General features: G+C 38.5%; 2 protein-coding genes across 2 annotated transcripts in view; both read right to left on the bottom strand.

The window, feature by feature from the left end:
• gnav1 (guanine nucleotide binding protein (G protein) alpha v1) overlaps nt 1-1,948 on the bottom strand; it is a 36,241-nt gene extending 34,293 nt beyond the window's left edge. Inside the window, exon 1 of the mRNA XM_061722389.1 lies at nt 1,819-1,948. Coding sequence (XP_061578373.1) covers nt 1,819-1,948 — 130 coding nt within the window. The remainder of the gene's footprint in view (nt 1-1,818) is intronic.
• A 5,212-nt stretch (nt 1,949-7,160) lies between these two features.
• pcyt2 (phosphate cytidylyltransferase 2, ethanolamine) lies at nt 7,161-17,889 on the bottom strand. The gene is made up of 12 exons (XM_061722412.1): nt 17,609-17,889; nt 14,208-14,296; nt 13,347-13,508; nt 13,082-13,233; nt 12,964-13,005; nt 11,796-11,934; nt 11,624-11,706; nt 11,258-11,335; nt 10,815-10,880; nt 10,207-10,272; nt 8,411-8,499; nt 7,161-8,309 (listed from the first exon to the last, which is right to left on the bottom strand). Exons 1-12 carry the CDS (start codon nt 17,731-17,733, stop codon nt 8,195-8,197), a joined length of 1,206 nt encoding a protein of 401 aa, XP_061578396.1. The 5' UTR covers nt 17,734-17,889; the 3' UTR covers nt 7,161-8,194.
• Nucleotides 17,890-18,840: the final 951 nt, after the last annotated feature.

The following is an 18,840-nucleotide window of genomic DNA, read 5'->3' on the forward strand; positions in this document are numbered from 1 at the left end:
TATCAGATTCTGAGCACATAATTGTAGTCTGTAAGTGGTTGACAGGTAGTTATTTTAGATTTCTCGTAAATCTGTCTTAAAATGTAAGATACTGGAACTGGACTTTTACAAAGGACTTTTACCTTCCTTTATGCCAGACTTCACACAATCAACGCACTTTAAAATACAGAGGACCATCCCTATGGAACAATTTACATCACTAAAATCAATATCTTCACTGGCTTTCTTCAAAAAACACTTGAAAACATTTGAAAAAATAATTTTTTAGTTAACACTTCTGGAGTTGTTAAATTGTACTTTTTTATGCAATTATCCTACATCTTCTTAATATTTCCCCATCTTTCAATAATTCAGTATTATTTTTCTTTTTCATGTTAAATTGTCTTTTTCTGTTTTATATTATGTATTTCCATATTGTGTTTTTGCTTTTGCTGCTGTTATTGTTGTTTATGTTTGTTTTATAAAAGGGGAGGCATTTTCATAAACCTTTTTGGCTTCCACCTCTCCTGCACAATGCTTCATTTGACCTTTGTTTTTACTGTTCTGTTTTATGTGCAAAATAAACTAAACTAAACTAAACTAAACCTGGGTTGGGCTGGCGGGACAGCGGTGGACAGTTTCCTGTATTTTTAACTCCAAAACTCGACAGGTATGCTTGAGTGTGGTCCAGAAGTGTCAAGTAATAAAGTACAAATACTTCGTTACCTTACTTAAGTAGAAATTTTGGTTATCTATACTTCACTGGAGTAATTATTTTTCAGACGAATTTTTACTTTTACTCCTTACATTTTCATGCAATTATCTGTACTTTTTACTCCTTACATTTTAAAAACAGCCTCGTTACTCTATTTCATTTCGGCCTTTAAAAAAAACTATCCAGTTAAATTGCTCCATCCGGATAGAGTGAATTTGGTTGTGGTTGTTTCAGATGTTCTTGTCCAGTTTTGTTCTTACATCCGTTCCCTCAGATTCCTGCAACTAAACTTGGATGTACATTCCAATAAAGGTTAGGATAAATGATAACATGCCTCTGAAGTTTGACTTTTTGCACCATTACAATACTTATAGGCAACTAGTCATCATATCTCCTGCTCTCTGAAATACATGTTAATGCTCAATAGTACACATATATGGTTCTTTAATATATTTGCATTTTACTAAGATGCATTAATTTTCAATGGCTTTTGTCCTTAATGGCTTTTTTCCCCCTTACATTACTTTTACTTTTATACTTTAAGTAGTTTTGAAACCAGTAGCCTACTTTTATAATTTTACTTGAGTAAAAAACTTGAGTTGATACTTCAACTTCTACAGGAGTATTTTTAAACTCTAGTATCTATACTTCTACCTGAGTAATGAATGTGAATACTTTTGACACCTCTGTCCAGTTTTGTTCTTACATCCGTTCCCTCAGATTCCTGCAACTAAACTTGGATGTACATTCCAATAAAGGTTAGGATAAATGATAACATGCCTCTGAAGTTTGACTTTTTGCACCATTACAATACTTATAGGCAACTAGTCATCATATCTCCTGCTCTCTGAAACACATGTTAATGCTCAATAGTACACATATATGGTTCTTTAATATATTTGCATTAAGATGCATTCATTTTCAATGGTTTTTGCCCTTAATGGCTTTTTCTCCCTTACATTACTTTTACTTTTATACTTTAAGTAGTTTTGAAACCAGTACTTTTATACTTTTACTTGAGTAAAAAACTTGAGTTGATACTTCTACAGGAGTATTTTTAAACTCTAGTACTTTTACCTGAGTAATGCATGTGAATACTTGTGACAGCTCTGGTGTGGTCTCACCTAGCAGGAGTATTTTCACCATGTTCATCTCCCTCTTGGCGTCCTGGTACAGGCTCCGGTCGATGCCGGCGCTGTGGATCCTCGCCTTCTTCTCCTCCTCCGTCACTTCTGTACCGAGACACAGTCCCATCCTGAGCGATCATCTCCTCCCGACCACAGAGCAAACCCCCGGGCTGGGGGGGGGGGGGGGGGGGGGGGGGGGGGGTCAGTCCGAGCTGGTGTCTGCGGGCTCCCCGGAGGGGCTCCCGGCCATCTCCAGCTGGTCCCGCCAACTCAGGGAAGACTGTGGTGTGAGCGGCAGCTGCTCATCCCTCCCGCCGCCCTTCCTGCAGCGGAGCCCGGCCAGAGAAGACGGAAGACCGGCGTGGCCGCCGCGGAGCTCCAGCAGTTCAAACTGCACTTCTGCCGCCTTTTGGGAGAGACCCCAGCCAGTCCCGGGTCTGCCTCCTCCCCCTGAACCCTGCTGGTCCCCCTGATCCCCCTGAACCCTGCAGATCCCTGCTGATCCTGCAGCCCAGATGCGGGAGTTCCCGCACACTTCCCTGGGAAGTGACGTGACTCTCACCTGAGCAAAATCAAAAATGCTCCCTGAAGCCTGATTTATGGTTCTGCGTTAAATCGACGCAGAGCGTACGCCGTAGGGAAAGGCGTAGGCTCTGCGTTGGTGTAACGCGGAACCATGAATCAGCCTTAACTCAATACAGAGTTTTTTTTTCAATTCAGGAGACCCCGTATAATCTTAGACCGCGTTGAATTGGTTTGATATTGGATATTATGAATTCAACACCCATAAAACTTGTGATACATACCACTGATTTTGGTCAAACCACTTGTGATGTGTTCATGGTCATCTAGACTATATATCACAAGAGAGTAATTATTATAAAATCATATTATGGGCTGATTTAATGAGGTTTAATGAAGACAATCGGTGTTATGTATATCACAAGTTTTATGGGTGTTGAATTCATAATATCCAATATCCAATAACCAATTCAACCGCGGTTAATCTTAGAGGTGTCTGCAATTTTACTGTAGAAAAAGCTAAAAAAGGTATGAAAAGGAGATTTGTCTCCATTACTGGAGATAAATTCTGGAATGATGCCAACATAAATTTAAAAACATGTCATTCTCTTTTGGTTTTTAAGGAAATGGTTTGTAAAGCTATTTTTGAAGCTTATAAGTGCGATTGACTATTAATGTTTATTTGCTTTTCTGTTGTTTCTTTGCCTTTTGTTGTTTCTTTGCCTTTTGTTGTTTCTTTGCTTTTTTGTTGTTTCTTTGCTTTTCTGTTGTTTCTTTGCTTTTCTGTTGTTTCTTTGCTTTTCTATTGTCTCTTTGGTTTTCTGGAGGTTGGTAGCCAAAAAAAAGAAAGTTGGTAATATAGGATAGGCTTTTATAAGCAGTTTGCTTCTGCCTATGCCTTTTCAGTCATTGTTCAACAACATGATTATTAGTTTTGTGTGAAATGTCAATGCTGTGCACAATGTCATTTTGGTGTTGTGTTGTTTTTGTGTTGTCATGACTGAATAAACTTAATTCATTCATTCATTCATATTACAAAAAAAAAAAGTGGACCATAGACTTACTCAGTGACGTTACACGCAGGTAAAAACAATAATAACGATGCACGAAATAGGGAGGTTTATAAAAAGAAATTGTTAGAATAATGCTTTTTCTAAGATCCCTGAACCTGCCAGCAAGGTCCAGCCCCAGGTAAGCGCCTGCTCTCTCACCAGCCACAACCATGAAAGAAACAGGAAATAGGAAATGAAAAAAAGAGATGAAAAATGAAAGGAAATGAAAAAATAAACCATGTTTAAAAAGAAACAAAATATGCCATCTATCTGCCAAGACCTTGATATATCACATTTCAAACAAAGAATGCATCAAACCCAGAGACAAAAAAAAAAAGATAAAAATGATATTAATAATTCAAACACAATCAAAATAGAATAACATTTCTAAGATTACATTTACAAAAACAGCTAAAAACAATTATTATTATTAAAATATTTAGCCAAAAACAAAGATAAGGAGCAACATAGTCAACAAGGCGCAGCCAGACAGAAGAACTTTAATAGTTGCTTTAGTTGTGGTATTTAACATCAAGAGGAAGTTGTTTGCATCTTTATGCAGCATAGAAGCTAAACGCACCATGTTTGCTTTTTACTGATATAGCAGCCGGCTGATCCCAGTGCTCCACTTGGTCTTTATTCTAGAGCAGAAATGTGTTGTGGCAACATATTTATGAACTACCAGCAACACTTAATTCTGTAGGAACCTGGCAGTCAGTGCAAAGATGTGAGGACAGGGTGACGAGTTCTCCTGGTTCTTGTTAGATGAGCTGAAAAAGTGAAAGACCTGGCAAAATATATGAAATGTGAACATGAGATCACTGATTGTTAGTATTTGTTAGAGGTTATTAAAAAGCTGCTTTAGTTGACAGCCTTGACTCCAACATTCCTGACCAGGATGTTTGTCTCCATTCCTCTGGAATAAAGGTGGGCAGCAACTTTTATTCTTTCCTTTTTGTTGCCAAATATGATTATTTATGTGTTTACTTGATTTAGTTGATGCAAGTTTAATTTCATCCAGGTAGCCACCTGTTAAGCACCTAAAGTGTGAGTCTATAGCCCATGGTTAAAGAGAAATGATATGCCAAATATGGAACTATCTGTAAGAGGCTCTAAAACAGACTTTATGACGACAGCTGGAGACCCATATGCACAAAATAGTTTATAGTTGTTCTGAATCTCTCTTAGTCTGCCTGTCCTGGTAGTCAGTCGGATAAATGAGGGACCAGATGTTTCACAATGTGTCCAAGTCTGAGTATATAGTAAAATAAAACATATCAGCGTCAGTTGTGGTATTTGAGGGAGTGTGAGACACTTTACGATATAAACATTTGTCCTGTTTCTGTCAGTAAAAATAGAAACTATTTCAGAAGAGGTTTTTATCTCAGCCCTTAAATATATTTCACTTATCTCACTTGCTACTTGCTTATTTTTATTTTCCCGTGTGTATTGTTTGCTTTATAACAGGGGTGTCCAAATCTGGTCCCTGAGATCCCCCGTCCTCCATGTTTTGGATCCCAACTCCAACACACTGAATTCAAATGAATGGATCCCCAGCAGCGTGCCACCAGGCTCTGCTCCACCGTGGGTTTGGCCCATTTCACTGGATTCAGGTGTGTTAGAACTGGGACGCATTAACAAGCAGGACAGCGGACCTCAAGGACCGGACTAGAAGAGCCCTGGTCTAGATCCTCACCTGTGGAAACCCGTTAGTGATGCTTCTAACCTCACCGTTAGTGATGCTTCTAACAATAGTATTTATTCTGGGAGGAAAATTTAGTCCAACCTTTGAAGTATAATGTTCAAATAATGTTCAAAGCAAAAAAATAGATCATTACCAGAACAGTTGCAAAATTTGTTCAGATTGGAGGATGAAGACAACAGACTTAAACATGATTTCAAACATACTTTTGCAAGGCTAAACATAAAACAAAGGTGTATTTCTGTTACAGGTGTAAAATTATGGCATGGACAAAGCAAGGAACTGAGAGGTTGCACAAGTTTGTATCAACTTAAGAAAATGTTTAAAAAAGAGAAGATAAGTGCCTACAAAAAAGAAGAAGGGGAAAGAGAAAAAGAATAGATAGAGTGGTATTTTTTGTTTGTTTTCATGTTATAAATATGTGATAGATAGATTGGTGTTCAGTAAGTCAACGTAACTGTATTAACGGAGAGGGGCAGGTATCATAAGTTTTCTTCTTCCTGCTCCTTTTCTTTCATGGTGGTAATGTGTAATTCATGAAATTTTGTACAACATTATTGAGAATATATACCATGAATGGAAGAAATGAAATGAAATGAAATGAAATGAAAAAGAATTATGACATGAATACTTCAAGCCTTTTAAAGGGTTACATCCATCTGCAGTTCACATGCCAGTGTGAATATATACAGACATGGGCTTGAATTAAATAATCAAATAACCTGAAACTGACAGTTAATCATGTTCTGAAAATCAGACATCACTTTTTAATTGTGCTTCAACAGAATTATGAAAAAAAACAAACACTAATGAAATTGGTCTGTTGTGATGTGTGCCAGACCTGCACTCATAAAAGGTTTCTCCAAGCACAGAATAACTCCAATCAGCTTTCACATCTTTAATATTTAAACTACTTTTGTGTAAAACAAGCTGATCAATTATTTAAAATGAACTTTTCAGTAATAATTGACAGGAATAAATTTAGAATGAAGTAATAGATACGTTGTTTACATGTCGACTTAAGATGTAGTTTCATGTGAAATATTTAAAACAATGTTTCACATAGTCACTCAGTAAAGGATGTGATTGCTGACAGGAGCAGCAAGATGAAATGTGAAGTGCATAGAGCCTTTTTTCCAGGCTTAAATCAGTCAAATGCCTAAATGCATCTGGTTACAGAGAACACGCCGTGAAACGGGACAAAACTCTGTAACAGCTATGAAATATGCTGATGGCCAAACTGAACATGTGATTAATGTCGGGAGGAAAGACAAGAGGACAGACAGACGCTCAAACATGCAGCGACTGAAGTCGCAGCGAAGGCCTGGCGAAGTGTCACACGCAGGAAACTCAGCATTTGGTGACGTCATCACCAGGCAGTCGCTGACTTAAAGGGTCAAACAGGGTCCTGAATATCATTTCAGTCTGCCCAACACGTGAAAATGTCTCTAAATGTAAATATCCCAACGATACGGTTCCTAAAATTGAATACAATTGTTGGACCCCTTTGAATTAAACTGGAGTCGACTTTGATCAAGTCTTGATTGTTCAATTATATTAGACGACAAAAGAAAAAGGAACAATGGAAAAATGATTTAAAAAAACAGTTTTGAGATAGGGAGAGACAGAGAGAGAGATCAACAAATGACTTTTTCCAATGATACATCTGTTGTGTGCTGAGTGATTAAATCCTGTACAAGGGTCCCTGGCTGTGTATTAAATAAATGATAATCTGCAGGTCTGTGATGTGTGAGAGAGAGGTGCTTATTCCAGCTGAAGCCTGGCCTCATTTCACCGCCTCACTGGGCCGTGACTATGTGCTGATCAAACAGGGATCCACACACACACACACACACACACACACACACACACACACACACACACACACACACACACACACACACACACACACACACACACACACACACACACACACACACACACACACACACACACACACACACACACACACACACACACACACACACACACACACACACACACACACACACACACACACACACACACACACACACACACACACCAAGAAAAACGCATGACACTTTTCCAGAGATTAACATTTTATGATGAAAGTTCCAGACACAAATATAGTTACTGAAAAGCCATGAAAACACAGACAATATAAAATTATTATAAACTTTTTCATTCCACCACTACAATCCTGCCTTTGAACCCACGCAAACACACACACACGCACGCACGCACACACACAGATATGCTCTATGTAAGATGGCTAAAGCAACAGACAGTAATCTCCAACTACCTGACAGAGAATACTGGGATTGTCCAATAATTTAGAAAAAAAAAAGAAAAAAAGGAGAGAAAAAAAAGACATTCTTTGAAAACAAACTGAAGTGATGAGGAATTTAACTTTTCTGACAGCTGCAGAGACATTCAAGCAGATTTCTGCAGAAGCTGATACCATCCAAAAGCCCTTCAATTATTTACAGCTTCATGAAGGAGGCACTAATTTAATTTATAAACGCACTCACACTCACTGACTCACATCAGCTCACACAAAAATACACATACACGGTGCAAATTTAGGTAGTAAAGTCCACCGGATACTTCACAGATATAACAATGTTTTTTTTTTTTCCTCCTTTCTTTTTTCACAGGATGGACAAAAAAAAGTGGCCTAAAGAAATTAAATGTGTTAAAAATAGAGCACATTCAGACACGGAAGAGGGTAAGACTGAGCTTTAAATCTAATCTAACGGGTTTAAAAAGCTAAAAAACATTACTGACAAGAACATCAACTCTTTGTCAGTGAGTTATGCATCATTACAAACTTAACATTCTGCATGTAGTAGTGTAATTCAATGATGAAAAAAATAAAAGGAAAAAGAATAAAACAAGGTTTTCTATGGAGAAAAGGGATTAAAGGGATTTTGCAGGTAAAAACTTTTTTTTGAAGATTTAAAGCAGGATTTTGGATCCCTTTGGACGTGTAGTGAAGAGGGTCTGACCGGACCCAGCCGAGAACCACAAGGACTTTCAGACTAGTTCTGCAGAATCCTCTTTACTAAAGCTCAGTGTGTCTGGACGAGTAAAACGGAGGTGAAACATGAGCTCACTAGTGAGCAGGCTGAGCTGCAGCTTCACCCTCCTGCTGCTCCCTTTTCTTCATTGCCTCAATCACTGCAATTTCCTTGGCTTCTTTTTTTTGGTTCCTGGCTTCAAACTGCAGCCTGATAACAGGAGATGTGTCAAAAAGCACAGAATAAATACATGATATCAGCTCTGAAAGTTGGGAGGTAAATAAGGATGCAGAAGGAGAGCAGTCACTCACCTGTTTTCAATGATTCTTTGGACAATGTCATCAGTGGTAAGACTGTTTTGACTATTGATGGTCTTGAATATGCCCCTCTTCTTAGGTTCCTGGGTGAAGAACATACATGGTCACATCCAAGGACAAAGTACCCACGCCATTTCCTGTGATTAATGAGGCTCAGCCTTAAGCCAGACACCAGAGCCACTTTTAAAAGTCTGACTAAGGCAGGCTTCACCCAGTTGCAGATGAAAATGAACCCTGAGATCACACACGTTCATGTTGTTAAACACAGACTTTGGGTCTAACCGTCACTAGAAGTAAGATGTGAGTAAGAAGATGTGAGGACAGGGGCTTGAGTCAAAGCAGAATTAAGTGGAGCCCATGGTGACCGTACGAGCTGTGAGCTAGATGGAGGACGATGACCTGAGACTCTGAGATGGTGTGTTGATTTGTAAATGTTCAGATAGGTAGTGGGGGGCGAGGTCATGGGTGGTCTTGAAAGTAAAAAGCAGAATCTTATATCCAATGTGCGATGTGAAGCCAGTGAACCTGCTGCAAGACAGGAGCTACAGGACTGTCTCAGAAAATTAGAATATTGTGATAAAGTCCTTTATTTTCTGTAATGCAAAAATGTTATACATTCTGGATTCATTACAAATCAACTGAAATATTGCAAGCCTTTTATTATTTTAATATTGCTGATGATGGCTTACAGTTTAAGAAAACTCAAATATCCTATCTCAAAAAATTAGAATATTCTGGGAATCTTAATCTTAAACTGTAAGCCATAATCATAAATATTAAAATAATAAAAGGCTTGCAATATTTCAGTTGATTTGTAATGAATCCAGAATGTATGACATTTTTTTTTTTTTTTTTTTTTTTTTTTTTTTTTTTTTTTTTTTTTTTTAAATTGCATTACAGAAAATAAAGAACTTTATCACAATATTCTAATTTTCTGAGACAGTCCTGTATATGATCAATGGAGGGTGTTCTTGTGGCAGACGGCTGAGTTTTGGACTAGTTGAAGTTTGTTGATGGATTTGAGAAAAAGGCCGGAGAGGAGGGGGTTACAGTAGTCAAGACAAGAAGTAACTAGAGCATGAACCAAAGCAGCAACATAAGTAGGTGACAGCAAAGATGGTTGATATTTCAAAGGCAAGCAGAGCAAGTAGATGTTATTATGTGTGATGCAAATGAGGGAGTGCTGTGAGGGACACCCACGCTCCTGGCTTGTGAGGAAGAAGAAATAGTTGTATTTGTATTGTCAATTGTAATCTAAAAACTGTCAAATTTTGTAAGAGTAGACTTAAAACCATTTAATGAAACCTTGTTTTTTTCGCTGGAGTTTTAAGAAATTGCAGGAAAACCAGGATTTAACAAATGTGAGGCAGTCAAAGAGAGAGGTGGGTGGCAGGAGTGAAGAGGGTTTGGTAGTAACATAGAGCTGGGTGTTATCAGCATAACAGTGCAGGTTCAATTTACAGATGATATGGACAAGTGGGACTAAATCAATTATGAAAAGAAGTGGACACCTTTTGGAACACCGAAAGAGTGTGAACTGAAATGTTTCATATGTATGAACTGCGTACAGCCAGAAAGGTATGATTTAAACCAGCATGTGTCAGTTATTCTGATTGATGATAGTCTGTCAAGCAGAATGCTGTGTGAGATACTGTCAAAGGCTGCACTCTGGAAGGATGAGTATGAGAAGATCATTGGTAAAAAGTGATGCACCATCATTAGTGCCTAATTAGCAATCCAACGGCAGGAATTAATATAAAGATGCCAGTTCCCACAGAAAATGTACTCACAGCGTAGGGGTCTGATCCATCCTTGTCTGGAAACACCTCTGTCTTGCCGTGGCACACCATATTCACCTGCATAGTCATACCAACATGCCTGAATAAATCAATCGTCATCAAACATTAATAAATACACATCTTTCATTATCAGTCCAAATCCTTATCAGTGGTTTTATTCTCAATCTTGTCATTAAGAACCAAACAGGTTGAAAATGATGAAGCTACAATGCAGCACACATATAGCTTCTTGTTGATGTAAATGAGCCCCAAGTCCAGCCACTTTTTAAATTAAACTTAAAACTCAGAGCATCTATTTGATTTTCTGCCATACCTAAGTCCCTTCTCTATTCTAATCTTTATTTTGGTCTAAATCCGTTTTATGTGTGGTTATTAATTAAATTGTCTTTTGCCTTATGGATTTTATTACTTCTTTTGTAACTTAATGTTTCCAACATTTTGATGCATTGCTTTGCCTATGTAGAACACTTTACACTGCCATATATATGTATATGTAAGGCTGCCTTGCCTACATTATTTTAGCCATGTCTTTAAAAAGTTCAAAGTGAAAGAAGCCTCACAGTTAAATGCAGGTGTAGAAAGAATCTATATGAACTTACCTTAAAATGATCCAGCAGGTCTTTGCCGACTGCATAAGGCGCACCAATCACTACCTCTGACACATACTAAAGACACACAGAGCAACAGTGAGAGGAAAGTGAATTTTTCAAATGTTTAAACCATCAACTGTGACATGGTTTAATACAAATAAAAGTGTCAAAGTTCAGCACATTTTCCAGCCCTCCGCCTAAATTCAGTATCTTGCCATCAGGTACCGAGTAAAACTCATGGCAGAGCACAGCGATTTCAGTGTTACAGCAGGATTGTGTAACATTCTTGTAACTAATACAATTACACGTTGCAGATGAGGCACAAAGATTCATTGTTTGAACAGCAGGAATGACGGGCACAGAGCCAAGTTCATCCTACAGTGCTGTGAAAGCACTGAGCAGAAATGTGCTTGAATGTCGGCCCATCCGTGCGTATTTGAGTGTGAGCTCACCCGACAGGCAAGGACGCTCAGGGTTCTCTCATGGATGTTCATGATTGGATAATTCTTCCTCTTGTAGCGATTCACTTCCTGTAGACAGTGAAGAAATCTGTGAGTGCTTTTGCATTTTTACCAGAGGTTAATTCCTGGAAGCTGCACCAACATGAAAGAATACAGAAAGATTAGAAGTGGTATGACCTTGGAATTCTGGATTCCTAAGATTGAACAGTTTAGATGATCTCTCCTGCTGAAACATAATCTCGGGCTGTTCCTGCTTTAACTTGTCCCAGATCTGTTTATTGTGAAAGCTGTTGCCACGGTAGGGCAGGATGGCCCTCTTTATTGTGTTGGGTGAGAGCAGGGTGCAAGTAGGCCTACCTGGTCAAAGTGCAGACCAACAATGACGTAGGGCCTCTCTGCCTGCTTATACACCATCTCTAAGAAGTCAACATGGCCAATATCTACGAAGAATTTGCGATCAAGGTAGCAACAACAAAATGTTCACCAGCAAGATGTTTTTTTATTTAGTTTGTTCACCCGATAAGGATACGGAAAAGGTCAAATGCTCCAGCCACGTAGATGATGGTGTCCCCAGGCTGAGGTTCTTTTCCTGAGGCGAACTGGATAATCTTCTGGGACGTCTGCAGGAACTGACACACTCCTGTCCATGGACTCCGGCCTCCAGGACCCTTGAAGACGGCAGGAGAAACAAAAATAAATCACACGGACCCTTTTCTTTCACAGGGACAACATCGCTATAAGCAGGGCATGAAATTCAGCAGGGCTTTGCTGTTATAGTGCATCGTTCTACAGAATCTCACGAATATTGAATTCCTAACATAAGAGATTCTGCACAGATTTACAGAAGTATCATTTGTTTATGTTCAGCCAACACAGGCAGTGTTAAAGAATCCACAGAAACATATATATACTGACAGGTTTGACTGACACAAACATTTCAGGACACCCGGATGTACGTACCAATAGCGCCACCGCAAACAGGTTACATTCAGTTTTCTCTGCGTTTCATATAACACATGCTTCTTGCTACCTGACACTGCGGTCTGCCTATGCCTGGCAGCCGCGGTGTGTAAAATATGAATCATGACTGACGGAAAGAGAGCCACCATGTGGATCATTGTTGGCATTGGGGTTAAGCTCAGCTCTGTTTTGGATACGAAAGCAACAAGGTGCCAGAGGGGCTAGACGAGGTGAAAGACAAGATGTTCCCTGTTACTATATCAATAGATGAGACATTAAAGAGCTGCTGATGGAGAACAAGGCTCTTCAACTAGACTATTTCTGACATTGGGTAACACTTTTTGGAACAAAACTGCATGCAGCTCAAAGAGATGACCAGTAAGAAGAGAGGAGAACCAAATTATGCAACCAAATGTAGTTAGAGAAATCCTCAAGTTGGAGGATGCAACAAAGTGCATATTAAAGGTAAAATAGGACAGTTGAAGGCCTGCAGTTTTGGCCTCCAGTAAAATATGAAGAAGATTCTGGATGGACTGTATTTATATGGTGCTTTTCTACTCTTGTTGCCCACTTAAAACAAGATACATTCACAACCAGTATCCTCCAAATTTGGATAAAATCTCTCTTATGTGAAGGCGGTAAAGGTGGAAATTCACCCAAAATCTAAAGATACATTTCAGGCTCTGAATGAATCATCAATACTAGAACATCTTCAGATAATAACTTGTGACGTATACCTTTCCAAAGTTGTCCGTATGCTGCTGGTAATCTGGGTTATCCTGTGGAGAAAGATATGTTAGATTAACAGGTAAATTAAATAAATAAGAACTTAGCACAAGCCATGTGCAGACTCACCATGTTGCTGTGGTGGGCTTTGGTCATGAGAAGCATACGCCCAACCAAGTCAGTGGTGGAGACCCCCTGTGTCCGATTACACTCCCGGTAACGCCCCGCTTGCTTCACCTCTTCATACGTGTCCTTGCCATCTGCCGTCAGCGTGATGTCATCTGTTAACGATAAACCACAATCTCTCCGTATCTGGAAGCTTGATCATATAATGAGAATATGTCTGATAATGACAGCACGAAAATGGATTCATAGAGGGTTGCAGCAGACTGACCTCCGTGCACGCAGAAGTCACAGCTGTATTTGTTCAAAGTCTCCAGAGTGGTGACATAAGGCGCTCCTTCCACAATCTCATCCACCCATTTGATGGCCCGCACCATCTTATAGCGTTCTTCCTGAGTGAAAACTGGAGGGCCCTTGTGTTTGGAAATCTCCGCTATAAAAGGGGGTCATAGATGGATTGCTTATTACAGAAATATCTGTAACATAGTGTGAGATTATGTAGGAGGTGAAGGCTTTCAACATGTCTCTCTCTGACATGAAATATTTATTATTCTACTGTCCCACCTATAACAGGGTTTATACAGCAATCCTTATGTTAAATTTAATACCAATTTAATACCTTTTTCACTACCTTCAGATTTTTTTTAAAAAACTGTCACAACATTAAGTGTTAATCACGGACCTTTTAACATTAATACAGATTTTGAACTATAGAACACTATACAGAACAGATTTATAGACTCATTGATGTTGACCAGATGTTTCACATTTATTTCACTTTGTGAATCACAATAAAATAGACTGCTTAAAATGTAAAAGGTAAAAAATAATACCAATTTTAAAAAAAATAATACCTCTGACAGTGAATTTAACACTTTTAATGGCCTTAAATTTGGCAATTTTCATTTATCACTTTTTAATACTTTTTAAAACCCCGCGGAAACCCTGTATAAACAGGTTATTTGGCATAAAATACATCCAAGTTATATTTTTCTTTAGTAAGCAGTGACTAACATCTTAATGGATGTTAACAATCCACGTTAGACAATCACTTAACTTGACTGTCCCATAACAGTTAGTCACAAGTGAGGATTTACTCAGTGTTTCACAGAAACATTTGGATCAGCCTCACCGTCTGTGTGGACTCCAACGATGAGGTAATCTCCCATAGCTTTAGCCTGCCGCAGCTGGTTGGAGTGACCATAGTGCACCATGTCATAGCTGGGGAGTCACATGAACAAGGAAAACAATAGTTATTGTAAGTGCTCAGACAAAGCACTACACAAGTCAAGAGAGATGAAAGCACAACCACGTGGTAGATGACTACAATTCACACCCTGCAGTTACAGGTTTTTCACTTAAACCCTTCAGGCTGAAAACATTTCCCAAACACAGAGCCTTTTAAGGTGGCTTTCATTGACAGATTCTTATCATATCTTTACTGCAGAGCCCATTATTTACTTTCACTAGGGCTGGGCGATATGGACCAAAAGTCATATCTTGATATTTTCTAGCTAAATGGCGATACTCGATATATATCGATATTTTTTCTGTGCCATAATTGGGGTTTCCCCCAAAGCATTATAGCATAGCATCTCTGTTAGCTTCATTTTTTCCTGACGCAAACCCTTAAAAAAACAGTCAGTTTTAATACAAAGCCTCGTGCCAAATGTCACACAGGTACATTTATTAACAGAGGTCTGCACAATATCAAAATGAAATAAAAATAAACTGCCTGCATATATAGAATGAAAATGCTTCTTGAATAAAATAAAACAAATATCCATTTCCTGCATAACAATTAAATTAAAACACTGTGCAATTAATACAATGTAGACAGTAACAGGCAGACTTTTCCACTGGAGGTTGACAGTTGTGCAAATAACAAAACATTTGTGCAAATCACAAATAAAAAATTAAATTCAATTTGTCACAAAATAAGCTATATCAAAATCATAAAAAAAAATAAAAAAAAATACATTTTTTTTTTTTAAATCGATATAAACGATATTGTCTCGTACTATATCTCGTTTGAAAATATATCGATATATATTAAAATCTCGATATATCGCCCAGCCCTAACTTTCACCAAATCAACTAGTTTATTCCACAAAAACCAAACTGATGAACTGTGAAGATGAATTTAATTCATAAAGGTTACTCTAAGAAGTGTAATGACACTGTGATCACCATGTGATGGTGTGTGTACAGTTTGCCATTTACTAACTTGACCAATACTTATTTTACATTTGCTTGCCTTTAAAATGTGAACGCCTTACATTTCACAATATATTCCAGCGCTGTGTTAATCCTTTTAAAAATAAATGTATTCTTATATTTCGATGATATTGGAGTACTGGACTAGACTTGAGCTGTTTTAGTACTCCAAGAGAAGCCTACTGTTACACATAATGTACACAAAACATATCTTTGTTTAAATAAACTACAAATTTACACATACTGCATGAGCATAAAACAAGTTAATACTTCTTCTTTTGACTTGTCCCTTTAGGAGTTGTCACAGTGGATCATAGTGGTCCACATATTGATTTGATATAAGTTTTACCTTGGATGCCCTTCCTGACACAACCCCTCCCATTTATCTAGGCTCTGGAGCGACACAAATGAGAAGACTGCCTTGCTGCCAGGGTTGTGTAAAATGAGTTACTGAAATGAGTAAGGAATCAATAGCCCCCGTCTGTATTCTGGACATCCTATCAATCATAAATGAAAGTTGGGAGAAAAAAAAAGGTTTTCTTGTAGTAGACAGTGAACTGTAAGAAAAAAATGATTCCAGGGTTTATTTTGCCTCAGAAAAGGCCTTTGAGAGGTAACTATATGTGACACTAGTCATGATCGGTTCAGCCGCTCTCAGCTCACTCCTGGTTTCTAGAGTTTCAGAAGTGGACTGGGAGGCAGAGCCTTCACCTATCAGGCTCCTCTTTTCTGGAACCAGCTCCCCGTTTGGGTTTTGGGACAAAGACAAGTTAATTACCTGTAAGATAAGAATTAAAACTCTACTTTAGAGCCGGCTTGGTTGATCCAGTCATCCCTTTAGTTCTGATACTGCAGGCCTGGGCTGCTGGGGGCTTCCCATGACGCACTTGACACTTTCCTTCACTCTGCTCTCTTTACTCTCTCCGCATTATGACCTACTATCAATGCCATTTACTTTATCTTATCTTGATGGCTTGATAAAAAATAAATAAATAAATAATTAAAAAAAGGAAGAATATGCAATGCAGGAAAAATCCTGTTCCTTTCTCCGAGATGCACCGCTTCCACCTTGGCCTCACTTATTTAATTTGTGCTAAATGTGGTACATTTAAGATAAGATAAGATAAGATGAATCTTTGTCTCCCTTAGGAGAAATTTGTCTTGGACACGAGAGGCACAGGCGACAATCACACATATATTGATGATTATATTGATTATTTCAAGACCCAACACTTGAAATAAGAAAGAAAATAAGAATAGACATACATGCGTTATGGCTTTTAGCCATAACGCACTATCCATAAAGGGTAGTGCGTTATGGAACTCTATACCTGTACACATAAGGGAATGCCCCTCTTTTACAACTTTTAAAAACCAGATAAAAATGTGGCTCAGAGGTCAACAAATGTGTACACAACCTAATGTGTGTTTGGGCCTCCTCCTACCTACTAACTTTTTTTTATCATTCTCATTTTACTAATTGTACTTGTCTTTGTTTCTGTTTTCTTTTTCTTATTGCATCTTTACCTGTTCTGCTTTTAACACCTTACCTGCCTATATTGGACTACAGATGGAAACTAGCCTTGAGCTGCAATCTGGCACATTTACATATGTATATATGTTCATCAATGTGCATTGTCCTGACAAATAAATAAATAAAATAAAATAAACACTTCATAAACATGATGCATTTATGCCACAAGGTATAACTTGTTAGATATTTCTGACCATCACATGATATATAGCCAACTAACTATCAGAAAACTGGTTGTTTCTTTGTACAGAAAGCGAAACCAGATACTACTAATATAATAATAATAATAATAATAATAATAATAACATTTCAAGTGTAAAGGGGCACATTTCTGGTATTTTATTAAAAAAGTAACAGCTTGACGGGCAACAGTGCAACCCAATTACTGCTATTGTGACAGGTCAGTCAGGTACAACTTCAACAGCAATGAAGAAGATATGTTTGGTCCACCTAGGGAATACAAATATATGTTGTTACTTGACAAATCAATCAGAGTTCTCACTGATATAATGTATACCATATTTGGTACCGACACTCCATGTAAAGCGGATTTATGGTTATACCATAAATCAGCCATACGCCGTAGAGTCTGCGTACGCTCTGCGTCGATCTAACGCGGAACCATACATCAGCCTTACCGGTGAGCGGCTAGCTCCCGCTAGCATGCTAATGGGACAAGTGTCCCTGCCTGGTGTTGCGCAACGATGGCGCTAAAGCGGATAAACCGGGAGGAAACGAGCACCGGGGTTAGTAAACAGTGAAGGCGGGTCCCCCCGACTCACCAGCCGTCGCACCACAGCCGGACCAGGCGCTGCCTCTTCTCCGGGCTGCACACCGACCCCTCCGGCTGGCCGGAGCCGGCGTCTCCGCGCTGCTCCCCGGCGGCGTGGTGCCCGTTCTTGATCATCCTCACCTAAGCAGTCCCGTAATTCAGAGGGAATAAGAACAGATCAGGAGGCAGGGTGGAACTGTGCGGTGTTATCCTGTATGAGTGGAGGATTAAGCCTCCCTTGATCGATCACCAGAGTGACATTGACCGGGCAACGCCCCCGACTACGTCACATCGAACGAACCTCTCCGGCTGACGCGGGGATTGCATAATAGCTCCGGTCACGTGACCCCGCATACTTGTGCCGCGTTCCATTTGTCCTCGAAGTCGGAATTTCCTAGTTCCCAGTCGGAATTTTAAACTGGAACTCCCCTCGAAGTGGGATTTCCTCTACTGGGAAAGTGGGAGAAGCTTCACCACCCCCGAGTTACCATTCCAAGAAGGCTGCCCTTCCCAGTTCCCAGTTCCGAGGTAAATGGAACGCGGCATTGGACACGGCCCTAGGGAACAGCTTATTCTCTCTCTGGGAACCAACACGTGGTTACGCTATATTTACTAGGGGAAAAAATGTTTGGTTTTGGTATTTCACACTTTTAGTTAAGTCATATCTAGCAAGTTCGTAAGACTTTTCCATGTAGAAATGAAACTTGTATACAAGTCAAAGGTGCCCCGATTTCTGGAGAAAAACGTTATTACTTTTAAAATATGCCTTGGTTAGGACCCTTATATTGTATGATTTACTTATTTGTTATCTGTAATGTTTATTTTTATTTATATATCTTTGTTTGTATGTTGTATTTTTATTATTTTTTTTTAACTTTATAGTCTAGTTTATTTTTATTTTATCTCTGAATGGTACAATAATTTAGTTGTAGGGATGAGGCTCCGTTGGAGCAAGACATGTGGGGGTTATAACTTAAGTATTTGTGTTATATGTTATATGTTAATTCTAATTCTCTTGTATATAATGATTCTGTAAAACTTACAATAAATAATACAATAAAAAATACAATAAAAAGACATTGAATAAAAAAAAATATATATATGCCTTGGTTATAATTCTGGTTATTAATAGCTTACTATATATATATATATATATATATATATATATATATATATATATATATATATATATATATATATATATATATATATATATATATATATATATATATATATATATAT

The sequence above is a fragment of the Cololabis saira genome, chromosome 1 (assembly GCF_033807715.1).
Source record: "Cololabis saira isolate AMF1-May2022 chromosome 1, fColSai1.1, whole genome shotgun sequence".
Lineage (NCBI taxonomy): Eukaryota > Metazoa > Chordata > Actinopteri > Beloniformes > Belonidae > Cololabis > Cololabis saira.

Coding starts and splice junctions, on each gene's coding strand:
- pcyt2 (XM_061722412.1), bottom strand. CDS start 17,733: ATGATCAAGAACGGGCACCACGCCGCCGGGGAGCAGCGCGGAGACGCC. Junction 11,336..11,623: donor TTGGTCTGCACTTTGACCAG/GTAGGCCTACTT, acceptor CACTGTCTACAG/GAAGTGAATCGCTACAAGAG. Junction 10,273..10,814: donor ACCTGCTGGATCATTTTAAG/GTAAGTTCATAT, acceptor ATGACTATGCAG/GTGAATATGGTGTGCCACGG.